This window comes from Setaria viridis, chromosome 5 (assembly GCF_005286985.2).
Source record: "Setaria viridis chromosome 5, Setaria_viridis_v4.0, whole genome shotgun sequence".
Lineage (NCBI taxonomy): Eukaryota > Viridiplantae > Streptophyta > Magnoliopsida > Poales > Poaceae > Setaria > Setaria viridis.
Window position 1 is genome coordinate 7,660,610 of NC_048267.2, and position 26,580 is coordinate 7,687,189.

At 43.8% G+C, this 26,580-nt stretch overlaps 3 protein-coding genes and 1 long non-coding RNA gene across 8 annotated transcripts; 1 reads left to right on the forward strand and 3 right to left on the reverse strand.

The window, feature by feature from the left end:
* Positions 1-471: 471 nt before the first annotated feature.
* On the reverse strand, positions 472-1,987 carry LOC117856090 (protein SGT1 homolog). The gene has a single exon (XM_034738522.2). The coding sequence runs from the start codon at positions 1,964-1,966 to the stop codon at positions 686-688; it is 1,281 nt and encodes a 426-aa protein (XP_034594413.1). The 5' UTR covers positions 1,967-1,987; the 3' UTR covers positions 472-685.
* LOC117856089 (protein root UVB sensitive 5) lies at positions 1,972-8,557 on the forward strand. 5 transcript variants are annotated; one of them, XR_004640609.2, is made up of 16 exons: positions 1,972-2,570; positions 2,642-2,713; positions 2,872-3,011; positions 3,704-3,804; positions 5,016-5,074; positions 5,351-5,397; positions 5,469-5,547; positions 5,724-5,796; positions 5,898-5,987; positions 6,288-6,347; positions 6,492-6,605; positions 6,781-6,841; positions 6,944-7,062; positions 7,382-7,542; positions 7,781-7,876; positions 7,962-7,983. XR_004640609.2 is itself a non-coding variant. In XM_034738518.2 (15 exons), the coding sequence occupies exons 1-15, from the start codon at positions 2,380-2,382 to the stop codon at positions 8,199-8,201; spliced, it is 1,542 nt and encodes a 513-aa protein (XP_034594409.1). In that variant the 5' UTR covers positions 1,972-2,379; the 3' UTR covers positions 8,202-8,557. The 5 variants fall into 5 exon arrangements, 4 of the variants coding, with proteins under 4 accessions (XP_034594409.1, XP_034594410.1, XP_034594411.1 ...); XM_034738518.2 differs by lacking the exon at positions 7,382-7,542 and having other exon boundaries at positions 7,962-8,557; XM_034738519.2 differs by lacking the exon at positions 7,382-7,542 and having other exon boundaries at positions 2,663-2,713; positions 7,962-8,557.
* A 357-nt stretch (positions 8,558-8,914) lies between these two features.
* On the reverse strand, positions 8,915-13,116 carry LOC117856088 (DNA damage-binding protein 2). The gene is made up of 11 exons (XM_034738517.2): positions 12,708-13,116; positions 12,117-12,207; positions 11,505-11,632; positions 11,257-11,379; positions 11,024-11,112; positions 10,823-10,943; positions 10,534-10,625; positions 10,138-10,267; positions 9,816-10,064; positions 9,524-9,720; positions 8,915-9,434 (listed from the first exon to the last, which is right to left on the reverse strand). The coding sequence occupies exons 1-11, from the start codon at positions 13,011-13,013 to the stop codon at positions 9,206-9,208; spliced, it is 1,755 nt and encodes a 584-aa protein (XP_034594408.1). The 5' UTR covers positions 13,014-13,116; the 3' UTR covers positions 8,915-9,205.
* Positions 13,117-15,546: 2,430 nt separating this feature from the next.
* On the reverse strand, positions 15,547-17,642 carry LOC117854548 (uncharacterized). The gene is made up of 5 exons (XR_004640327.2): positions 17,249-17,642; positions 16,278-17,142; positions 16,105-16,176; positions 15,967-16,022; positions 15,547-15,830 (listed from the first exon to the last, which is right to left on the reverse strand). It is a non-coding gene; the product is annotated as an uncharacterized lncRNA (long non-coding RNA).
* Positions 17,643-26,580: the final 8,938 nt, after the last annotated feature.

The window sequence follows — 26,580 nt, forward strand, 5'->3', positions numbered from 1 at the left end:
CCTTCGCTAATGGAGGGAAGAAAGGTTTTGTGCCGCTGGTTAGCTAAGGTAGCTACACCCACCCTGTTGATGCTATTCATCTTTGGACTTGGCTCATAGCATTAAGTACTAATCGGTACTAAAATACTAAGCATTAGTACATGATCAAATTTATGTCTAAATTTGACCGATATATATATGGGGATGGAATGTCGTTTCTCCAGTAATGCCTTTCCTCCCTGGAGAATTGCCACTTTATACAATTCATATAATATCTCGAAGTCACTGCTTCTTCTTTTTTGTTAAACATATAATATTTCGAAATCCTATGAGCATTTCAGAAATATTAAACCGGCACGCTCAAAGTCACTGCCTCTATTGCGATAGGCTTAAGGATTATTACTTCCCACAAATCTCACGACCATAGACTCTCCTCCACGAACAATTGCATGACTTTGGCAATTCGGCTATCTAATGACCTACCAACAGGAATCATGGAATTAGTACGATCGATTTGCATCATAGAGTTCAAAATCATAACATAGAACTGAGAGTCTAACTACCATGCAATGCTCCTCCCGATAAATGGAGCTGCTACTGGAATGTAGTACGAAGGGAGGAATTAGAGTTCCACGACGCGAATCCTAACAAATGATACGATATATGTGCTAGAGTAATTCGAATGCTTGCATGGTCAATCATCTTCTCAGTACTCCCACTTGCGCAGATCCATGCCTTCCGGCGGGCTGGGCTCGATCTTCTTGGAGCCGACGTCCTTCCAGTTGGTGGACAGCACCGTGCCATTGGACTCTTGGAACGACTTGGTCATGGCCCGCCGCATGTCCTCGTCCGCGTTGCTGAAGATGTCCTGGAAGAACCTGTTGGCCGCCGCGTCGCCGTCCAGCTTCTCCTCCTTCTCCGCCTTCTTTACCTCGGCCTCGATCTTGTCCCAGTCCTTCCTGCCCTTGGACGACGGGTACGACGGCCTCCGGGCGCCGCCGGCGGCGGCGGGGCTGCTCCCGCTCGGCGGCGCCGCGGCGATGAACCTGGGCTTGTCGATGAACTCCAGCGACGTCCACGTCGTCCCCGGCTCCGCCTTAGCGAGCCGGACCTCGATCTTGGTGGAGAGGACGGCGAACCGGCACTTGTCGGGGATGATCTTGCCGAACAGGCGGGGCTGCAGGTGGTACGGCACCTCGCCGGGGACCTCGACGGAGACGCTCAGCAGCTGCTCGCCGAACTCCACCGCGACGTGCTCGGGGGCCACGCCCTTGGCGAAAACGGTCACCACAACCTCCGCCGCGCTGTTGTAGTAGTCGTGCCTGTACTTGGGCTTTTCAGCAGGAGCGGTGGCGGGCACGGGCGTGGCGGCGGCAGCGGGGCTCGCATCGGTCTCCATCGGCTTGGGCGCCTTGGAGTCGATCTCCTTCATCAGCTGGGCGAACCGCGCGTCGTTGGGGGCCAGGGCGGCGCCGGCCTCGACGGCGGCCCGGGCGGCGTCGTACTGCTCCAGCTTGACGCAGGCGTGGGCCCTGCGGAGGTGCGCCCGGGGCATGGCGGGGTCGAGCTCGGCGGCGCGGGCGGCGTCCGCGGCGGCCGCGGCGAAATCTCCCATCTTGATGTAGGCCTGGGCGCGATCGGCGTAGAGCGCGGCGGCGGGGGCCCCCGCAGCGATGGCCTGCGTGTAGAGCGCGGCGGCGAGGGCGAAGTCGTCGTCGAAGAAGGCCTCCTTCGCCTTGTGCTCCAGCTCGGAGGGTGTCGTCGCCGCCATGGGTGCGGGGTGCGGCGGCGAAGTCGGCGAGGCTTGATCGAGGTAGGATTCGATGGATCGCGTGTTTGCCGAGATATTGTTGGTCGCTGTGGTGGGTTCGTGACCACGACGTCGCTTACTTGTAGCCTGCAGGCGCCCACGGTTTGGTTCGTGCACGATAGGAACACGAGTCCGGGTATATTCGACTTGAAGTCTTGCCAACTTCAGCTTATTCATCGCAAATTCCTTTCCTTCTTTTCCCTGCAAATTTAATTTGTAAATAGTAACTAAGAAAAGAGAAAGATTTTGATTTACGGAAAAAAGATTATAACGAGAGAAAAAATCCAGCTCTCCGGTGGATGCTTTTTTTTTGAATATGTAGCAGAGCTGCGTATTTTTTATTAAAAAGAGTGAGGAATAAAACTTAGTACAACGCGGGTCTTTCGCACGCACACACACGATTAATAGTTCGTTAGCTATTACATAAATGATTAACAAACGATTAGGCAAAGTCGAAGCTCACTATCAGACTAGACCGTTCCTTGAGCTTCTGATGGCACCGGCCAGCCTAGGGTGGACAGATGCTTGGCGCCTGGTAGACCGTTCCGGCTCTCTGGTGGTTGCCAACCTTTGCACCACCGGACTGTGAGATGAGCCTATCCAGGTATCCGTCCCATCCACCCTCAGACCTCAGTACAGGCCCTCTCGTGGCGCCCGTACGCCGGAGCATGCTCTCCGCACCCGCCGCCGGTGGGCCCTTCCGCGGAGGAGCTCTCACCAGGAGGCTCCGTCCGCGTTCCAGCCTGGCGTCGCCGCCGGCCTCCAGCGGCGGCGAGCCTGAGTATGTTTCTGAATTTCGCCGCTCTTATCCTGAATCTTTTTACGGCTATTTTTTTATTCCTTTTAGTGAAGGAAATGTGTGTTCTACTGCAGAAAGGAGAGACTTTTGCTTGTGGAGAGGTACCGGGACGGCGTCACCAAGAGGTTTTCACTTCTGAATTCTAGATTTTGAGAATGCCATCTGATTTCCCTATTGTACACCCGAACTCGCAAATACATTGTCAAGTGCATTTTGTTTTTTGGAGACAATGAGTTGATCAATTAAGCCAAATTTCTCATGTTTTGATCGATGTGGTGGGTAGGTATATGTCGGATGGCAATTCTAAGCTACAAATTCGTTCGGAGAAGCATGAATCTCCGGTGAATGCAGTGGAAGATGAGAATGCAGATTCTTTGATCCCCCAGGTTATTAGGGACTTTGTACTTCCAGCAGGGTTTCCAGGTGATCCTTGACATCTCTATGTGCTCTGTATTCTCATCCATATACTTGACAGTTACTCTAGCCAATTGTTTCATTGTGAAAAATTCAGCTTTAAAAGCTAGAGGAACTAGCCAATGGAGTGAATCTGTCAGTTTTGTATACCGTTTTGGTTGAGAGGTTTGGATATCAGTTTTGTCAATTCAGTGCATTATGAGAGTATGATACATCACCATTGTAGTCCAAGTAAGAAGCATAATAGCAAACGCTGGTATTTTGGTACTGTGGTACATCAGAGAGGAGGAAGGAGGGAGGGGGAGGGGGGTGGCGCTGACTTTTGACCCCTTAATCCTTTAATCATAAACGGGTAAACAGATTGTCTATTTATAGAGAGGACAACTTGATAATTTAGTGAACTATAAATGTGATCCTATATTCCTATCCTTCCTAACTTACAAGAGACAGCTGCTTTAATAAAATGTATACTTCCTAATCTAAAAGGTAACTTGACTTGAATTCAAGGCGACCATGCAAGCATGATGGCGCCTGCATGCTAGGGTTTGGGGTGGCAACAGCAGCCTGCCAACCCTAATGAGCCAATGTTATGTGCCTGCTGCTCCTGGCCCATACATAAACTATGTCTGACACCGACAGATATGAAATTATATACCAGCTGGTAAATTGACACCTTTTGGTTTTTTGTTTCTTTATTTTAGGGTCTGTTACGGTGGACTACCTGGAGTACATGCTATTGCAGTTCCCAACAAATGTGACAGGATGGATCTGTAATGTACTGGTTACATCAAGTCTTCTGAAGGTACTCTTTAATTTGTTAGCCAAATAGTCCAATTATGTGAATAATATTTTTTCACTGAAGCGTGTTATCAAAGAATGGAGAAAATTTAACTTACTACAGGTATCTTTTTCACATGTGACAATCAGATTTCATTATTAGTGTAAATAACACTGTCCCTTGCCCCTACAGTTTTTGCTAAAAAAAGATTTCATTGTTAGATAGTTAGGGTTAAGCATATGCTCCTGAGTCCTGACCAAGGGGGGCTGTACTCCAGTTTCAAAATGGCCTTACTTCCCATTTAGCTTTTAAGGCCCCCTTTGGCAGGGCTTCAGCTGCGGCTTCTCCACCAGCAGAAGCCGAAGCTCTGCCAAAGGGCCATCTGCAAAGTGGCTTCAGGGAAGAAGCCTCCCGAAATCCGCTCTCTGGAGCCATTTGAGGGAGGGGGAGCTGAAAAAACTAGCTCCCCGCAGCTCCCGCCCCAACCCACATCCCCAGCAGACCAAAATACCCCTGAAGTTGGACGCAAGTACAGGGAAATTGCCACTGCCTCACCTGGACGGTTGGACGCCGCAGCCATCGGTGTGGCCCCGCCCAACCTCGCCGCTGCAAGAGGTCCCACGTGCTTGCCGCAACATGGGCGGTCGGCGATGGGCGCTGCGGCATGGGGTGGAGGCGGCCGGCGCTGCGACGCGAGGTGGAGGCGGCCAGCGCTAGGAGCGAGGTGGAAGCGGTGCAGGGGAGGAGGTGCGGCCGGAAGGTGCCGGCGGCGCGGGGGAAGGAGGCGAGGCGGGGGATTGAGCAGAGGGCGACGGCGAGGTGGGGGATCAAGCGAGAGCCGAGCAACGGGGAAAAGGAGGGCAGGAGGCGGCGGAGAGAGGAGAAAAAATAAGGGAAGAAAAGAGAAAAACGAAAAATAAAAATAAAAAGGATAAGAGAGCACTGTAGATATTTCATTGTTTTTATCCATGTTACACAGCTAGGAGAAGCCGTTTTGCCAAAAGTTTTTCCATCCAGACAAGCCGAGCCAAAAACAGCTGCTTCACCAAAGAAGTCACAGCCGCAGCCGTTTCAACCACAGCTGCAGCCCTGCCAAACGGGCCCTAATTATAGCGTCACACTTGTTTTTCAACTCGTGTTTCGACCAATATCTTACTTATCTAGTTTTTGAAGTATACTCTTCAATCATAGCCTTATGTCACCATCACTGATTAGCTAATTGTAGATTGGTACAGGCTGTAGGTGTGGGGTCCTTTACAGGAACTTCAGCAGCTGCATCTGCTGCTGCTATCAGGTCATAATCCTATTTGCTACTTATATAGTTATGTGTGTTATTCAAAAGTAGAAACGTTGGAGCCATTTGTTTGGAGAAAAAAAACTTTATTGTCTTTAGCTGCATTTTGTTCTATTCTTGTTTGGTTATGTTAATTATACTCCTATAGACCAGCAGAATGAGTTTATCTGCGTATGACCACATATGATAGGCATATAAGCACATGAAAACAAATGCAAGTAGATCATTTCATCTTATGAGAATAACTAACTTTAGTCCTGTTGATTCAAACCTTAGATGGGTATCAAAGGATGGCATAGGAGCCTTTGGGCGTCTTCTCATTGGTACTGTTATTACGCTTTACCATCATTTCAGAATGTACTGTCCTGGAAGACTTATGGATGACAATATTTAGGTGGACGCTTTGGAACACTTTTTGATGATGACCCAAAGAAGTGGCGGATGTATGCCGATTTCATTGGAAGTGCTGGAAGGTTGCCACTATGTTGCTTAAAATAATAAAAGCAGATCTTCAAAACTGTGTTCAAATAGTCTAATAAAGAAATGAAATTCACTCATAATATTATCTGTAATTTTCTTCTTAATATATTGATGCGCAGCTCTCCTGCGTGTTCAAGAAAAAAATAATATTATCTGTAACATTTTGCAGCATCTTTGAGCTCATGACTCCGCTCTATCCAGGTTACTTCCTCCCACTTGCATCATTGGGGAATCTTGCGAAGGTAGTCTGAAAATACATTACTCTCTTGATTTAGTTGGGCAGTAGCAGACATTTAGTGATCCTATTGGCCTATAAGATCATTGACCCCAGATTTTTAAGCAGGCCGTAGCAAGAGGATTTAAAGATCCTTCCTTTCGTGTGATCCAAAATCACTTTGCACAATCTGGAAATTTAGGAGAGGTTGCTGCAAAGGTACCTGCTGCATTACAATACTTTTCTGATAGTTAGCTGTGTCCTAATATCTTCTGAAATGCAGCATTGATGCTGTCACACCTTTTCATCTGATTTAATCAATTTTGTATAATGTTACTTTCTCTATCGAAAACAGAAAGAATAATAGAATCACTAAAAAGTTCCTTTAGACCTGATGATAAAGATGCCTTAAAACTCTTTTTTGTTATGTACATCTTTTCCTGTTCAGGATATCTGTATAAGAGATCTTGCAAATATTTATGCGAAATTTCTTTTTAAGAAACGATGTTGTACTTTCAGGAGGAAGTATGGGAAGTAGGAGCTCAGCTGTTAGGCCTTTCGATCGGTGTACTTATTATGGTATATAGATCATTTAAGTTATATTTGTTATTTATACTGAAATACCTTTCAGTATGCCAACCTTATCATCAGTTCTGTTATTGCACCAAAGGAGACATTTGCCATTATTCTTTTTATCCATTTACAGTTGCTGTTTTATGCCAGGATACAGCAGGTGTAAAGTCATCATACTTAACTCTTACTTCAACATGGCTGATTATTCGTCTTCTACATCTTTGGCTGCGCTATCAGTCCCTATCAGTTCTCAAGTTCCGCACAGTAAGGTGCTTGACCCAAATTGTATTTTTCTTGATGAAATGAAACAATTTAGATAGCTGTTGAAGATTTTCATGTTTTACTGCATTTTCCATATACATTAATGCATTATAGAGACGGTAGCACCTGTGAGTATTTTATTGATCACCTTTCTTCCTCTTCATGGTAATATTGGTAGATAAACCTAAAACGTGGTCGGATTCTTGTGAGATCACATGTTGCACAACATACAGTTCCTGGTGATATTTTCTTCTCTTGATTATTATGACATTTTCTTGATCATTTTTTAAGCAGTTCTAGTAACTTATTAATACTTGATGTATTTTGTCTTGCTATCTTAGGTTATGTTGTTTGCAATGAGGAAGAAAACATTTTAACATGGGAGAGATTCTTGCATCCACAAATTTTTTTTGGTGTGCCCATGGAAAGAATGCTTGGTGGCAAGGGATCCAGTGACAAGGTATGGATAAATAATAATTGGTTCTGTTAATTTTGTAGATTCACTTTTTCCAGCCTTGGCTTTACAATCCATAGTTGGGCTTCCTTGGGAAGGAGTTAATTAATGGGGATGACAAGAAATTATGTCTGATTGAATGTGTGTTCAGTCGTAGCTAATGTTTTAGGACTCACTTTAGAGCTCAGTTTGCAATCGGCCAATGCATGGTATCCTCGTTTCTTTTCTTATTTAAAGAATAGGTGTTTTCCACCCCCAGCCTCGTCCTGATTGACATTATTTTCCAGATGGTTTATATTACTTTTTTGCTTTCCGTGCATTGCAGATTTCATTGATCTAACCTTGAATCAACTAGAAATTGGTCAGAACATCACCACCTTTTGATGAAAATGTGTGGTTTGTTCAGTTAGTGACCTTTCGTCATTGGATCATGCCTTGTAATCCACTGAAGTAATCTGTTTCTGTGAAAGAATAATTTTACTGGTGGTGAGTACCAACAAGAACCAGTAACTTGTCTGTAACTTAGTTGAAATCAGTAGTTGTAACTGGTAAGCCATAAGCTATCCAGAAATTTATAGCTACAACCTGTTTCATAATCCAACTAATGGATTTTTGGTATCACTTGCTCATGCATTTTTCAAACCTGCACACTCTTGAATCTGCAATGATGTGTTCACCATGTTATTTAAATTATTCGGTACAAATCTTTTGAACTCATGGACAGGTGAATAGACTATTGAAGTTGTACAAGAATGAGAAGTATGTTCTCTTTGTTGAGCAGTTTGGATCAAGAGAGCCAACATTTCTTGTTGCATTCAAGGTGATTTACTGCTGAAAATGCCATATAAATAGTTGTCCATCAGATCAACAAATGCATATCATGTATCTGCTTCACTTATTTTCAGGAGGCGGCAAACAGCATGTCTGTCCTGAGAAGCCTCTGGCAGGCACATTGGCTTCAAAAAAATTGGAAAAACCAGGATGAGATTTTCTCTTGGCTAGAGGATAGCATTCTAGCATTGGAGCATGGATTTACTGACTTCCTCGAGCAAATGGAAAGAGCTGGCTGGGATCAGAACCAAATCATTCTGAAAGTGCCAAAAGAACCTGTCTTGGTATTGCAACACCTGGACCAAGAGGTTTAAGATGCTACTGTGGCCTAGCAATTCCTCACTGACATACACTTCAGATGGCCCCAATGATTGCTAACCATCCACTCCAGTAGTTGTTCAGTTCTTAGTCGACAGTTTGTTCCTTTTAGTGGTTTTAGGGTTCAGCCCGTGCTAATCTAGGGACGATATTGAAGTTTCCTTTCCAAAGCATGATCTTGACCTGCTGAATCAATTGCAACTGAATATTGGCCGAGATTCTCATGCGGCTGATGCTTAGTGATCTAGCAATTCATATTGTAAAAAACTATGTCTGGCACATGACCAGATGTTTACACTTCACACTGTCAAAATTGGAAATACCATCACAAATGCATCAGCTGCTTTTGTTATTCCCTAGGAGCTAGCAGCTCCGGTCAATTGTGCCATGTTATGCAAAGGCTCTTCCACATCGCCTATCCCCATGACTATTCGATCTGATGCATCGGTTATCCTGTCATACACGACATGATCCTATAAGTTCCGTCTTTTAGAGAAGCAATGAAAGTGTTGTTACCTATCACTTTGCACCTATCACTTTGCTTAAAATTCTATTTATGTACTCTATAGTTTCTCTGCGCGCACATGGGTAAAATAGGCACTCAAGAAAAAAAGTAAGTTCTTCGCTTGTCAGCATGGATGATTAGTGGACAGACATTTTTTTTAAAAAAAATAGTGCACCGATAAGTATTTTATGAACATAAACTGCATTCAGCCAACTGTACAGGAGCATTTATATATTGGATGAACCGTTAAAAGCCAACATTGACCAGTGACCATAAGCATGTCAGAATCCAAAAGCAACAGAAACCTACTTATAGAGCTAACTCCTTGGGGGCTCCTTATCAAAAACTCCTTGGGTGCATGCAGTAGATAACTATGGGTCTTCAGCATCTTAGCTAGGGGCCAAGATGGTACAAAAGATGAAACGAAGGTTCAACAACGGCTGGTAAGTGGCCGATTTCTTGTCAAAATTACTGAAGCATGAAGTACACCAAGTATCAGACTTTGGATTTGCCTTTTCCTTTTGCGGTGTGAGTGAAACGAGTCTTCTTTGCTTTCTTGTTCTTTCTGCCAGAATCGCCATCTGAGTCGTCATCACTACTATTGTCAGGCTTGCCATTTGATTTCTTCCGGGAACCTGATCCATATACATATTCCTTGGCCTTCTGTTTGGTCCTTTCTTCTGTAAATTCATCTTCAATCTTTGGTTTCCAAATGAAAATGGACCTGCAAGGACCATCTTGTGAATTGTGGGAGGGAAAAAATGATCTAGCACTGGATAGTGATATTGGGCACTAATACATCGATAGGCCTACCTTGAGCTTCCTGTTGCCAGGATGTCATCTTGCGGGTGTAGCTTGTTCACTGGGCTGATTGTTGTTATGTCAGGGTCCATCACCTCAGCCAGAAGCTTCCCAGAACTGGTATCTATGAAATCGATGGGATGCAGAGCAACACCGTTGTAGTTCTCACTTATGTAACGGCCAATGACTGCAACTGTTTCTGTGTAATCCTGCAGAGCATTACCATTCCATTCAAAATTGTGCACAGCTCTTGCGAGATAATAATAAATTTCAAAATATAAGGAAGTTTAGTTATAGCTGAAACCTTTGGATCCCACTCAGCTTTGAAGGGTGTCAGGTGACGATTGAAATCATGACTGTGCACAATTTCTCTACTTGGGGATTGAAGATCACCGAAAATATAGTCCCATACACGAATACGGTTGTCCTGACATGTTGTCAAGATCTTATTCCCACTTTGTGGAGAAAAATAACCTGAATTAACCACCCGTCCATGAGCAAGGCTGGCAAGGGGCGAGTTCGCTTCAAGCTTCCTTGTATCCCAAATACGGGCCTAATAATCACATAGATGTGGAAATATTAAATATGAAATAAGAAAGGGGGATATGTACATACAACACACTCACATAGTGATCATTCCCACTGCTCAGAAGAACTTCAGGTCGTGCAGGGTTGCAATGAAGGCTGGTTACCTTGCTACCCTTTTTATGTATAAGAGTTGGATGCCCAATTCTAGTCTTTGATCGTCTATCCAGGCTGCAAGGATTAAAAAGCTTACAACAGAATGTCAAGGCACATTTCATACATGCAAGTGTGATAGTTTGCAACAATATCTCTGAATTCAAATATAAAATAATCACTGATCACAAACTTTTTGGAATTGAGCTGCCAAACAAATGCATCAAATGGATCACAGCAACAACTCGAATAATTATTTTAAAGGAAGCTGCATGTATAGCCATATTCTGCACTGTAAGGTATAAATCTCAGAAAGGTACCACCCACTTCCTAGAGATACTCACAAGTAAAGAAAACCAAAGTTATCTGCCACCAAAAGAAGACCTTTGTCAGTGTTTAAGTCCATCCCATATATCATGCGCCAAGAGCTTGGACCCTGTTGAGAGCAACAAACAAGGATCAGTGTTTATTAAAAACAAGCGCACAATGGATGCAAATTAATTCAGATAAATGCTATCTAATGACTGTGTAACTACAGTACAAAATGTAGTATATAAACTGAAAAATAACATCTTTATAACTTCTTTTGAACAATGTATAATCCATAAAATCTTGACTCAAAAGTAAACTTACATTCCAACCATTCGGGTTGAGATTTAACAAGGAGGAGCCAATGCCAGTATCCAAGTCTGTGCAACTGATAGTACCATCAGAGGAAGCTGTATATAGTATTCCATCGTTGGAGGTATCAATCCTGAATAAGAACAAATCATGTTGCAACTTTTTGCCCTTGCAAGAGAAAGACTGATAACAACTATCAAGGAATACTCTTACTTCATACTGTTCAGAATGCAGGAGTGCACAGAATCATATGTAATCTTCTCGTGCAACTTAACATAATCCCAAATACCCAGAAGCCCTTTCTGTGTGGAAAGAACAAAGATCCATTAGTACTTGGCTACATGTTCCTGCAATATAGGAATTTTTGCACACTCGCAACGCTGAGATACTTGTAAAGAATTTAAGAGGGTAATGAGGTTCAACAGTAGGAGCGCACTGCGCAATACCTTATCTCCTGATAAAAGAACATTGTTCTTAGTTGGATGAAATTCCAAGCAAGTCACACGTCTCTGATGAAATTTTATGTTTCCACACTCTAGTTGATTGGGTATCAGAAACTTGGGCTTAACCTAGCATTGCGAAAAAGGGGAAAACTGACAAATCCGGTACTAGCAAAAAAGAGTAATATGAAATGTTGCAATTGACAACAATAAGAACACAGAAGATTAGGCATTAGTCAAATCTCACTCTGTACCATGGAAATCTTGCCCTTGACTTGGCTCTGAAAGACATAATCTAATGAAGTGTTTGTATTCCTTCTAGGGGCTGGGATAACTCCATGCTCCATTGCTACTCTATGTGGGCAAGTCAAAGTTGTATGACCTGTTCATAGTGCAAGTGACACAGATAGAAAACCAACACCCATGTCATTTTCATCTAAGTATACATGATCCCTAACAAATGCTGTGGACTCATACTCCAAGATTCATTTGGTAATGTTGATAAAGCTTCTGAATCATAAGTAAAACATGTAAACTTCTATGAGATATTCGAAGGAAGAAGCTTCAAATTTCCTGCCTGCAGAAACACAAGGAAATAGGACTATGTGCTGGTTCATCAGTGCAACTTCTTTAAGATTTTTTTGAAACAAATAGTTAGCCTAAGCTACTTTCATGACATGAGCACGAGTTACTTAAACAAGAATCGTTTAACAATGATAATTAGCATGTAGCACGGATGCTAATTCATAAACAAGTCCTTGAACAGCCCCATCCACACTGAAAAAACTGTTTGTCCATCCAAAATTAGTGACTCTTGTACTCCAAAAGCAGAAAGAGATAATCACAGCACACATAGATATGAGAACCTGGCATTTTGCATAGGAAGCAAGGCTTCATGGGGCAGTCGATGTACACGGCCCCCTTGAACCCTGCCTCGTGCCCTGTCCTTTTGCACACCTGCAACCAGACACAAAAAAGAATAAATGAATTGAAATGAATAAAAAAGGGTATCACAGACACCATATAAAAGGAAATATTTCCAACAAAGAAGCACGAATCATTTCCGAAATTCAACAGAAAAGAAAACACCTTTATACATGCCAAAACCATAAATAAATTAGTTTAAAAAAACGATTGCAAAATGTAGCGGCCATTTTCCATTATTAGACACCAAGTAGTCCAAGTCCAACAGGTTATCAACGAACTAGCAGATTTTCGTACTCCAAACTAAGAATTAGGCGGAATCCCCAAATCCCATTTTGCGTCGAGAATGAGAGGCAACTTGCGCTCTACAAGACGGCCACAGCGAGCACAAGAAAGAATTCTCTCTCTCAAAACTTCAAATTAGACTCCAAGCATCAGCAAGGATCCTCTTTCTGAAACAAATGGAGATGACATAGCAAAAATACGAGGGGAAAGAGCAAGAAAATCTTGAGATTCGTTGCACCGGCCAGTACCTTGCACACTTTCTTGAGGCTGATGGTGATCGGGCCCTTCCTCCCGCCCCTCTTCTCGGGACGCTCCTTAGCCGCGGGCTCGGCAGCCGCCGCCTCCTCTTCGACCTCCTCCACGTCGTCGTCATCGACTTCTTCTCCGGACGCTTCCGCTTCTTCTTCCTCGTCTCCTTCGTCGTCGGAGGATGAGGAGGAGGTGTCTTGCCGCTGCTCCTCTTCGTCGGAGGCCTCCTCGACGGCGCGCCGCCCGCCGCTGCGGCGGCGGCGGCGGCGGTTGTAGACGAACTGGGTGCGGGTTGTGGGGCCCATGCGTCGGCGACAGAGGCGAAGCCTCGGGAGGCGGGAATGGGGAGATGTGGCGAGCAACGGGGAGACGAGGCGGTTGGGTTGGGTCTGGGTCTTTGGGACTTTGGGGTTTATGGGTTGGCGAGCAAAACAACCAACCCGTGCAACTTTGTAAACTACGAATCAGGATTACAAGATGTCAATCTAATGAATGAGATGAAAGGTAGGATTATTTGCGCTTAAACCCTTCACTGTCGGCCATTTTGCCAATACCCTTGTTGCCCGCGTCTGTTCCCCCATCACCAGACCCTTCCGTCATCGAGTTTGGTGGCATCGCGAATCGTCCCATAGGCCGCCGCCACGCCCGTGCTCCTTGGCGTCCCGTCGGATTCCACCACCCCCACCTGATCCCCATCAGATTCCGCCGCCCCCGACCTGATCTGGTCAATCCCGTGCGTCCGGCCTGGTGCCTATCACCCCTGCCCGCTTCCTGCCGAGCCTGTGCTTCTCCGCGGCAGCGCCGCTCACTCGGGGCCAGGAGGAGAGCCTCTGCCTGCCGGCGGGCAGCGGACGAACGGGACCCAGAAGGTGCTATTGACTGGCCATCCATTTTCCCTTGGGATGCAGCTTCACTCGTTCGTTCTGGGTCCCGTTCGTCCGCTGCCCGCCGACAGGCAGAGGCTCTCCTCCTGGCCCCGAGCGAGCGGCGCCGCCGCGGAGAAGCACAGGCCTCGCAGGAAGCGGGCGGGGATGACGGGCACTAGGCCGGGTGCACGGGACGGACCAGATCAGGCTAGGGGTAGCGGAATCCGACGGGGATAGGGCTGGGGTGGCGGAATCCGACGGGACGCCAGGAAGCACGAGCGTGGCGGCGACTTATGGGGCGACTCACAATGCCCCAGACTCGGCGACGGAAGGGCCTGGCGATGGGGAACAGCCAGGTATTGGCAAAATGGCCGGCGGGTGGGAGGGCTTAAGCGCAAAATAGTCTCATCTCTCATCTCATCCATTGGATTGGCATCCTATGTTCCTAATTCGTAGTTTCCAAGATTGCACGGGTTAGTTGGTACCTTATGGGTTGGCCAGAGATTGCTACTTTGCTTTGATGTTGGTGCGATCAAATGGAAATGAAGCAAGGAAAGAAAAAAAAATCAGATTTTTCCTTTCTTTTTTTTTCCTGCGAGAGTTTTGTTTATGATCAAAGCCAATAGAATAATTTCATATACTACAAATTTGCATACTCTAGATACGCATATTCGATCTTAAGAACTACTACATGCATATTCTCTTAGTCTTTAATATCTTTTTCTCATAATATTTGATTCATCTTATTCAATAATTTATTTAAATGTATGAAAAGATAAATCGTGTTACTTTTGATGATAAAGTAAGTTACAAATAAAAAATATGATACTTACATAATTTTTTAAATAAATAAAATCAATGGTTTATCAATTAACTACATTCATTTATCATATAGGAGTAGATGTCTTATTTTCATGCGGATTTCAACTGAGCAAGCCAGGCATCCATCAATTAATAGAAATATATATATTAGAAATGGCTAAATAAGGCTGAGATAGTCATTTGTAGGAATGCAAGTTATATATATTTTGGGTCATTGGATCGACCAAAAAGTTAATAAAATGAACTAAAATAGCATTCTGCGTAAATAATTTTGGGAGGAGAAATAAATGACATGCTATCGTAATTACTCAGCTGACCAGAAAACACTATTGGGTACCCACATGCATCCTTAGTCATTTGTAAACTTCTTAGTTTATGTTGCAACTCTAACAACATATTCTATTTCGAACCAGAGTATTCGAATTGAGCCATCGGACAGAAAACTGTTTTAATGCAGCGTTGAAAGTTAAAGACGTACTCCAGTGATCTGACTGGTGCAACTCATTGCCACGACCAGCTGCTGCGCACCGCAGGAATGAACGCCTGCACTGCAAGACTGCAATTCTGGTGGTCAAGAATCGTGACCCGTATTGATGTTGTGGTCAGCTTAATGCTGCTTGTAAGGGACGTGTCACGTGACATTGTGGCCTACAATGGCCTAAAGAAGTACTCCACTTTTCTATTGCGCCTTTTTAAAGGACGATGCAATTCGGTGGGTATGTGCTCCGGCGGGCATCTTTCCCCTATCGACACGTATGGGGGATGGGTATTGTTTTAAGGCTAATGACGAGAGACCATCTGTGTTGTATTAAAGCAAGGGACCAAGGTACTTGCGCACGATTTCTTCCAACTTTGTTTTATATTAAAAAAAGTATTTCGTGTTTTTCTTTCTCATAAAGAACTCACAGAGTTAACATTTTTGCATTTATCAATTGCTAAAAATCTTTCATCCATCATCACCATTTTCAGGGGAAATATTTTTCTCTTACATTTTTAAACAAGTAACAATTTTACATCATAATTCTTAGAAATTATAAATTCATATTTTTCTAGAAAAAACATGCATGCATGTGAACTAGTTCAAACAAATATCAAGCACTATCAAGCATGTTCATGCATACACCAAAAAATTGCAAGCCACTACAACAAATCACCAAAAAAGTTGAAGCATGTTCATGCATGCACCAAAAAATTGCAAGTCAGTGCTAGTATCCCACACTTTAACTTATCTTTTTATGGATAGGTTTGCCATAGCAGTTCAGCAAGCAAAACTTAGCGCATAAGATAAAAGGCTCTGCTCTCACAACTCACAAGTTCACACAGCAAGCAGCAAGGCATAAATAGCAGTCTCACAGTTGATAGTTCATAACAGCTAGCAATAGCTTAGATTTTTGAAATGACAGCAGCAGCCAACACGTCTTCACTCTCAACAGCCTGAAAAAAATATTGTAGCAACTCAGGAAACAATATAGTTGATCAAAATTCAGAACAATGATTACAGACAATGAGAAGTAGTTCAACTTGAGAGTAAAATGATATAATTAAAAATCTGAAAGGAAAAGGGAGTCACCTAGTTATCTGACAAATCCACCCTGCCACTTTGATGTCCAGCATCAGCAGGAGCACCTGCAACACAATGATTATCAATGTAAATGAATCTGAGCATCTAAAACTAACTAGATGATGTCTAACTAACTAGCTAATATACCTTCTTCTCCAGCTATATCATCAACACCAAGGCCAACAAAATCATCAAGAATTGAAGATACATTACTTTGATCTGAAATAAACAGAAAAAAAACATGGGGACATGGGTATTAGCAGTAACTAATCTCAACCAGACATACAAATGTACAGTATACAATATAGCAGTGACATTACCAATTCGTGCCGCTCTTATCCAATCTTTGCTGCAGATTAGTGCCTCCATGTCAAGGGCGTCGAGCCCCCGACTGGCCGGACCGCGACTACGCAACTCGTAGCCGGCGGCCGTCTTCTCCGGTGAGGTTATACCCCTCAACCGTAGGCTTAACAGAGAAGGGAGGATTAGGAATATAATTCTTGCTTGCTCTTTGTCCCGCGATTACAGGAATATATATATGGCCAATGGTCCAAACTAAATGGAGAAGGTTCTCCTTGATTGTAAGTTTCCTAATCTAAGTTTCTATCTTTAGCCGCTAGAGTTGGAGCCTGGCATAGCCTGCCCGGCGTGCTCAGCTGCCCGGCGTACGTCGCGGGCGCGTCTGCGTCTGGCGTATGTGCGGCCGTACATGACACTCCACAGCTTGAGGGTCCAAACGACTACAATATTTATGAACAATTCTTCCTCCAGAACAAAAGGCTGATTCAGATGCTACTGTGGTTGCAGGAATAGCCAAACACATCCCTTGCAACTCGAGCAAGGATAGGATATTTTACACCATGTGTCTTCCACCAGCTCAAGATGTCAAAGTGATCAGCTTCTTTCAGTGAAATGCTTCCACACTTGCGAAGTTTTCAGCTTCCTGGATCTGACTTTGGGGGTTTGGGTGTCTGGAGTTCTTGTAGTTGGAGACTTGGTCCCGATCTCAGCATAACAAGCACAAATAGACACAAATAGACCAATGTCATGGCTATCTGACAGTAATCCTAGTATAGAACAACCACAAATATGACTTGCAAAATAAATATGAGACCTTAGAAAGCTATGTACCACAGTTGCAGAGTTGCAAACGAGCGCCTCCATCCTGGATAGATCCATCACATGCTGCAGCACCACACACAAGTATGCATGTAAGCTTCCATTCCCTTGCTGCCTAGATTTCAACAGACTTGAGTGAATCGAATGGAAAAGGAATCGAGGGCATGCTTACCAAGTTGCAGACTTGCAGATCTTAACTGCCTCCGTGGGAAGAACCGTTGCTGTGGGAGTGGAGCTGCTGCCGCCGCCTGCAGTCGTGGCCCTGGGAGTGGGAGGTGGAGCTTCGCAGTGCTGACCGGCGACCGCCGAGTAGAGCGACGATAGGAGCAGCAGCAACGGGGCACCGTCGCGCCGCCGCCGCCGATATGGTGCGGTGCGGGGGGCCTGTCTCGCCCGTGGGCAATTTTGGATGGAGAGGAATGGAGAATGGGCAGGCTGCGGCGCTGCGCTATAGATAAGACGCGCGGGGGATCGATTTTGGCGCGCGCGGGGGCTGATTTGGATTCGCGGGGAGCCGGGGACTGATTTTCGCGCGCGGGAAGTCACGGAGGCGCGGGCGGCCTGGCTGATTTGGAAGTCGACGAGACATTTTGACATTTGATATCCAGTTCGTAAGCTTTCAAGATTTTGACACTCATATTACAATGATATATGGAGTCACTATCTCGATTATTATGAGTTCAAAAACCCTACATGAATGTGCATAAATCTATCTCGATTATTATGATAATTTACGAACGTGCCCTATTCAACCCTCTGTTTTTGTTCTGGCTTTAAATTACAGAGGAATGATATGACCTGTTCTATAAATTTTGATGATAAAAATTACAAAATGGTACGGGGTGAATGAGAGCCACAAAATATTAGACAATGTTGGGACTAATTAACATACAAAATAAAACTGAGATAAGATCCCCGATAAAATGGGTAGGAATGTATCACTATAACAACTAGGGAAAGCATGCATATGAAAGGTTGCCATTTAGCTTGCTGCCGCTTTATAAAAATTGCAGCTCCTCACCAACAGGCAAGGATCAGATGCTGATAGCTACTGCTACTGAGCTTAAGACCAGCAACCTGACACAAACTAAATAGAATCTATAATCCGCACAAACTAAATAGAGAACGTGCTACTATCGAGTAGCAACTACCAACTGAAGTAGAACACAAGCTGTTGCTGTTGTTTCCTGCCATCAAGAATTATAACGGATGTTGCTCACTGGAATAAAAACACAACGTCGGATGACAGAGGTAAGAGAAGAAACAAAACGCTTCAACGACGGCAGCAGGCAGGCTGCAGAGCCGGAAGGTCCTTCATACCACCATATCGTATCCATATCCTCTCTAATGGCGACCAGCACCCTGTCCTCTACGATGAAGGATCCTGTGTTCGCAAAACGAGACACCTACGGACGGATTTGGTCTCCTGCTACCTCGACGGAAGTACCCACGCAGTGTTGAGAACATCACGCGTAGGATATTCCTTGTAAACATAGGATGATTCAGTGGTCACGTTTTCTTGAACACCAGATTATCCTGTATCAAATATAATTATCCGATGTGTGTATTTTAATCAACTTGGACTCTATGAACAGCTTGTTAAGAGCTCTTCAAAGATGAGTTTCCTAAAACTACACATCGCTAGGCATATGCAATCTGCACATTCCATCTCTGAAAAAGTATGCACCTATCTGACAAAACCGTAGCAGGACTGCAACAAGTTCAGGGAGGATGAAATGGAGCAGAGCACGGATCCAAGCCTGCAATGCAAATTTGATAAAGAAAAGTTAGAGAGAGAGAGAGAGAGAGAGAGAGAGAGAGAGAGATTACGGGGAATCACACTCCCCCTGCAAGGCACGAACAAATGTCATGAGAAATGCATCCTGTGCGTACCAAATCGAGATAGAGGAATGGGTATTAGGGAAATCACTTGCCTTTTCACCAGCGCACAGCGGCAATCGTTTGCCCACTGCACAGCGGCATGCTTCTTTCCGACGGATAGCTGAAGCACGCACTGATCTTTGTTTCTGAAGCGTATTCCCCTTCACATCACATAAGAAGCTCAAAAACTTCAGTGATATCGCAGCCCATAAGCATGGCATGCAGCGGCCGGAAAGATGCTGGACGATCGTGTTAGAATGCATTGGTCCTTCACAGAACACGGACTACTCCTTCCTCACAGCGTGCCGCATCACATGCGAGCAGCATTTCCTGAGCAGGACTGAGTATATTCTAGAATGCAATGATAGGGAAGGGTCGAAACTTAGAGCAATGGCCCCATCGCCTCATGAGGTGGTTATAAATTGGAGGACGGAGCTGTTTCTGGAAAGAGGAAACCGGCAGGGAAGACAATCCGGTGTTTTTATCGTTTGTGAGAGTAAAAATACAATCGGAGGATAATCCGGTGTTCTATCCTTTTAGTGTTAAAATACACTTAAAGGATAATTTGGTGTTATATCCTCTTAGTGCAAAAATACCCCCATTGCACTATGGATCACGTACAAATATGCTAACCATCTGAACCGTTCAAACCTTAATTTGAATCAATTAATTAGCGGACTGAGTTCAAACGTACGAGGTAAACAAACACAAAGCTGCCACAATAGGGTCCATATATGATTGGGTCCAAAATCATTGTTTCGATGAAACATAATTAGGCCAGCAATAGGCTCTGTTGTAACAAATATTGGATATTGTTGTTGGGCCAAAAGATTTGTTGGGTGAAAAGGGGCTAGGATGATGCGCTGGGCTCTCATTCAATTGGGCCTAAAAATGGTTAGTTCCAAATATATTTTGGGCTAAAAATAACCCAACAAAATTAGGCTCATAAAGTCTCTTACATGGAAGTGGTTTCAATTTGTGATGAACCAAAATCATTGTAACAACGCTGCCACGTCGGAGCCACGTTAGATTCTTGTCCAACGTGGTGCAACCTGGGAACAGTTTTATGACAACTTGTGCGACGAATTTCCATTCATCATTATCTCAGTGACACACCGAAATAAGGAACGTCACTAGTCACGATTTATGACGAAAAAACACGTTTATGACACTTTTTGGTCGTCATATGTCGGCAGATTTCTTGTAGTGCTTACATAAGAATGATTAGAAAATGTGTCCCCATAAATAAGATTTTCTGTTACAGTTTTCATCAAAAGCTAACATACATGCACATAGACTCACATCTACAAATCACAGACAAACTTTACGCCAAGAGTGTAACAGCTGCCATTTGAGGCATTAAAGTGACTTTGAGAAATTGGAAGCAATTCAAGAAGAAAAGAAAAAGAAATTGGCCAAAAATCAAATTCGGGTCAAATTTGGCCGAAATTTGAATTTTGAATTTGAAATTCAGAAAAAATTCGACAAAAATATGAAATAGAAGTGTAAGAGTGACTAGAACTTAGGGACCAAAAATTTGGAACAAGATTTGATCCTAAATACTCAGAAGAATTGGAGAAAGAAAATGAAAACTGCCCTTACTGTTCACCGTCCCAAAAATAGAAGTTCAGAAAAACAGCAGCAGAGTCTGTTTTCAAAATTAAATTCTGAGGAAATCTGCAAATAAATGCATCAGGACAACTACACCCTATTGAAGTATGAACTTTGGGCTACACTATTCGGGTGTTGTTGGCCAGGAACAGTGAAGGGAAGGAATTCAAATTCAAGCTCAAAGTCGGCACTTTGTCACTGCAAGAGACATCACTGAAATTGGTTAAGTCTGAAAACAGCCGCATAGTGTCAACTTTGGACTTGAATTCAGAGCAATGTAGATCAAAAGGGGTACTTGTTCATGAGCAAAATGGAACCTTGGGATGTTGTAGAACACCTTTAGGAAGAAGTTGGACGGAAGAACAAGAATTGGGTCATTAAATTGGTTCCCCAAGTGAGATCGACACCACTGTCAGTAACTGACGAACTGAAACTCGAAATTTAGTGAAATTCAGTTGAAGCCGAGGAAAGGATCCAAATTGCACTGTGTTGAATGTTTATCTCGGGGTAGAACCAAAATAAAAGTTGGAGAATTCAAGATTATCTACAACATTGGTTAAAACACCTATGCACCGTTGGATTGAGAATCGGCCGCGGTGGAACTCTGAAGATTACGGGCGTTAGAGAAGAAAAGAGGAGCGGTGACAGAGCAGCAAGACGTGTCGCCGCCGCCGTCGTCGGTCGCTCGCCAGCGCGCTTAGCTAGGCCACCTCCTCACCACATAAGCCTACGGGTAGGCCACGGTGTCGCCCATGCGCGCGGTGAACGCTTGAATATCTACCGCTCCCGCGCCGCCGTTTTCACCGCCGTTCTTTTTACCGCCGCCAGCGTCTCCTCTGTCAAGCACCGCCGCCGAGCAAAATTCCACCGCCACGTCTCACCTCCCGTCGATTCCTCTCGCCCACTTCTCCACAAACACCCCAGCTACACCCCAGCCAAGTTGCCATCCAACATCCATGCCAGAGTAACCGTGCTCGCCGTTGTTTCTGTCCGCCGTCGTCGCGCCGCCCGCTCACAGTGAGCACCACCTTGCGCTGCTCCCCTTCCTTCTTGAGTAGTCGTAGGCAAGTCCTTAGGGTCCTAGGATGGTGTAAGGGTAGTTGTTTGAGTGGTTTGTGCCGTTGTCGTGAGTAGCCACGACCGGCCGAGGGAGTCGCCGCCCGTCGCCGTGGAGGGGATGGCTCCGGCCATCTCCCGGGGAGCTGTCGCTGCGCACGGGTGCGTGAAGGTGTAGGGGTGATGTCCTTGTCTAGCTTCGCCGCCGGTGGGGCGCCGGCCGGCGAGTCGCGCCGCCCCTGTCGTGGGCGCGTTTTAGGCGGGAGGAGGAAGAAGCGCCTGGGCGCTCGGGCCCGCGCAGCAGTGAGAAGGGAGAGGGGGAGAAGGAGGCCAGGAAGGCGCGGCCGGTTGCTGGGCCGCGGCTTGGAGGCCCAGTAGCACGCGCGCGGTCGGCCGAAAACGGAAAGAGGCCGGGGGCCCAGAGCAGCTAGCAGGCCGGTCTCGCGGGAGAAGAAGAAAAAAAGAAGAGTAGGCCGTGGGCCGGTGGCGGGCCAGAGAAAGGGAAAGGAGAAGAGAAATGGCCCACGGGGCCCGTCAGGGGGAAAGGGGCCGGCGGGTAGGAGAAATAGGAGAAAGGTGGGGTCCGCGCCGTGGGGCCCAGTGCGCGTGAGAGAGGGTAGAGCGGGGCTGAGTAAGAAAAGTATTTCCGGGTGATTTTCGGGAAAAATTAGATTCCTTTAGAAAAGTAATTAGTTTAAATCCGTTTTACACCATTTTAATCACAGAAATTTCTAGGAGTGTCCAAAATTAGTGAAACCAATTTTGTTAGGCTTGTTTTATTTTCCTTTATGCATTAAAATTTTTACACCCTAGAAAAATAATAAAAATTCGGGTATTTATTTAATGCCTTCCTTTAAGGTAATTAAATAGATACTTAATATTTATAAAATGTATAAAATATAATATTTTATTAATCACAAATTATCCTTAACTCATAAGAAATTAGATTTTCAAGTTAGAAAATAATTATAACTTTTTTCTAAAGATAAAAGAAAAAGCTATAAGGAGGGTTAAATAAGAAAAATAAAATTGTGGGTTAATCTTTTTGGGTTTATGTGTGTCGGCTTGCAACTTTATCACGATAGGTTGTATAGTCCTTGTTGGCTTGCAACTTTATCATGAAGGAAAGTTGTATAGTCTGTATTCAAAATGTTGCATTTCTAACCCCTGCATGTATTATGCCATAGATCCCGAAGCACCAGAAGGAGAATATTGGGAATTTTCAGAAGGACCTTCGGAATCCGAAGAAGTTTTTGAGTTAATCCCCTGTGAAGCCCACCCGTCAGAGATTACTAACGTTTTTAACGAACAAGGCAAGCCCCGGTGCATTTATACCTATCTATTTTGGAGTCGTTATTTCATGTGTCTAATTATCGGTTATTTGATATATGTATGCACTAAGTCTAGGAGTTGCTTGAAACCTATTCTTGTGTATGATCATGCCTTGTTTTAAGGACATCTTTGCCACTTGTTCAAACCTTAGAAGATACCCAAGTCTAGAATTGCTTACTTGCTTACATGCTTGGTTTACCAACCTTAAGGAAAACTTTTAAGTCATACATTTTGCTTATGGAAGATAATTTTTGAAAGTAAAAGCGGACAGAGGCTAGAGATGTAGTTCTGTCTGCTAGATTAATTTGGTTAAGGCCCGATTCGTTGTCTTAACCTTTGATCAAGTGATAAGCATCTGATCACTTACTGGGTATGGGACCAGTAAAGCCCAGTAGGTTAGTAAACTCTATGATCAGGAATACTTCGTACCCGCGCTTGGCGTGCTGGAGATTGGCAGGGGTGTAGCCTGAAACTCACATGGTGATCGGGCCAGACGTGGGGTCTCATGTGGGGGTGCATCCCTGGGTCTGGGTAGTCGTATTCCTAATCATTGATTTTGCTAATCAAGAGGTTGTTAGATACGACCTGGACAGTCGTATACCACTGGTGATCAGGGTATTCTCCTGCAGGATGTAATTAGATCCGGATCGCCGCAATTCTCGGTTATGAATGCACTTGATCACTGTTGAGCATTGTAGTATCAATTCATGCAATATATATATATCCTTCTGTTAACATTTGATGTATGACTTAACAGCTATGGTTGTTTTTACTTCCATTATTATTTAGAATGGTTAGGTAATAACTTAACCTAAATAAAAGATAAAACTAAGGCATTACTCGTAGTAAGTTTTTTTTTTCGGCAAAAGTTATGTTAGCCAAACACACTCAAAAGCTAGCATGCATTCCAAAGAAAACTATTATATTGGTTAGTCGGGTAAGACTTGCTGAGTACCCCGTACTCAGGGTTTTTCCCTTGTGGCTATCTTTCAGAAGCTCCACAAGAGTCTACAGAGGAGGAGATCCCGAAGCCCTAGGGTATTGACCTGAGTCTCACAATGCCCTAGAGAAAAAGTTTTACTTGCGCATCTTCTCCCGAACTGTTTGTGTTTAAATCTTAGAACTCTGTCTAACACTGCACTGTTAAGCTTATTTCAACCTATGTTCTGTAATAACTCGTACCTTTTATATTTATGTAAAAATGTAATATTTGTTGATATTATCCCATCGCGGATATTATCCTGTTGTATGGCTATGAGACTCGTCGTGGATCCTTCGAGGCGTCCTAGGGACACTCGACGGACTACCGGACTTGTGCTGTTTTAGGTGCGTTTCGGATAATCGCTGTTCCGACAGCGATTAGGCGCACTTAAACCAGCTTAAGTTGGGCGGTTCCGCCATAAAGAGATTGATATGGCATATCTTAAAAAGAAATTGATAAAGTTACTAAAGAGACGTCTCATGTTAATAGACACCTCGTGCTGCTAAAAGAATAACGTCGTTAATTTAAAATAAATTAAAAAAATTCGAGCACATGTTCTAAAATAAATTTAAAAAATATGAGCACATGTTCTAAGTGGAGGACTTGAACCTGGATAAATAGGTTCCACGTGGAACCTTGAGCTACGTTTAGTTTGCACTTGTATGACTCCTTTACAAGCGCAACCAAGAATGTGCATTACAAGAACCATTTACGGTGACGGATACATGGTACCTCAAAAGGGGCTCATATTCTCCCTTGTCTCTTATCATATCTCTCCTTTATTCATGACTAAAAAAATTGTGAGGATGGTGCAGTGGACCCACCCCTATATTTATGTAATCTAAGTAGTCAAAAAACATATGAATTTTTTTAGATTCATGGTTCGTGAAAAAAAAAGCATGAACATGAAACATGGGATTGAACTATTGGTACGGCAATACACTCGGTTGTCTGTTAGGTGTTTGGATGCTTTATAAAAAACAAACGCGTGCGTTCGTACGCGCACACACAAGAATGATAGATGTAGACGTAATAAGAAAGGAGATAGAGTGGGGCTGTTCGCTTTAGCTTATAAGCCGGCTGAAAAGCTGAAACGGCTGATTTATTGTGAGGGAAAAATACTGTTTGGTCGGCTGATAAGCCAACTGAATAAGCTGAAGCGAACAGGCCCAAAAGAAGATACATAGTAGCACTCGGATAAATATTGTAAACACTCCTTCATAATTTCTGTGTTGTTAAGGGAGCCTCATTGTCCTATCTCGCGTACAACTAACTAACCTAAAAAAACTCTTTTTAGAATTTAAAAAAATCACCTAGAGCGTAGAGGAATATGGGTACATGTTTGAATGGAATGGGCTAGAACTAAATTTTAGCTAGTCTAAACTTTAGCTTTAGCCCATACATGTTTGGAGGCATCACTAATGGATATAGCTAAAGTCTACAAAGCGTCATTTTTATCCTTACTTTTCTCTTTCCCTCCATAAAGTTAGGGGTATTTTAGCGGTTTCCCAATATACTAGTTCCACCCATTAGCTCCTCTTTCCTAGCTATTTCTTTTTTCACTTTTTGGGTTTTGGCTAAAATTTAGCCCGTCCAGTAGCCCTCCTATTTGGATGGGATGTTGCTAAACTTTAGCTCTTAGGCCATGTTTAGTTTCCCCCAAAATCCCAACTTTGACACTATGCAAAAAGAAGATTCCCCATCACATCAAACTTGCGGTACATGTATGGAGTACTAAATGTAGACGAAATCAAAAACTAATTGCACAGTTTTGTTGTACTTTGCGAGACGAATCTTTTGAGCCTAATTAGTCAATGTTTGGACAATAATTCACAAATACAAACAAAATGCTACAGTTGCGCATTTATGTCAAACTCCCAACTTTAGTACTCCCAGATTGGGAACTAAACAAGGCCTTAGATTCAAACATGGCTTATATCCTTTGCCCTTTAGATTTTTTTGGTGCCCACTTTTTTACACAAAGTGTGAGTGCAGTTATCTCTAAGTTATATTGCAAACGTGACGTGTGTGCTCTTAAGCGTGAGTATGAGATGTAGTGATGAATTGATGACATTTTTATGTGCAATTATGAATGTGCCTCTATACATGTAAAATCAAGGAAAAATGGCCCGAAAACATAACGATATGAAATTCAAAATTTGAAACTAGTGTCAGAATTCGAAAACAACAGTTCACCAGCCATTACAAATCTCCGTGACAATTGGATAACACTTACCCTCATCGACAGAGCCAAGTAGGGGTGGAACCGTGGCAGGGGGGCATGGCCCCCATATGCTCAAAACACTTGCACTAAAAATGTATAACTTGTATAGAAAATTAATCGAGTTTGTATTGTTTTGGTCTTCATATCTTAGAACCTTGCTTGATCTGGCTTGCTTGGTCTCCCTATCAAGACAACTTATTCATTTAGGTGTCTGTGATGCATGACCAGGTCAGCACATATCACCTCGAATTCACAACCATCCAATTACGGATAGCCGTATGACTTTTATTTTTAAAAAAACCTTTGTACTTTAGCGAGATCAATCGTTGTCCGAGCAGCAATTGACCTTGTTTGTTTTATACGTACAACCCTAAGATCCAAAACATTCCAATCCAAAGAAGAGAAATTCTAAAATCGT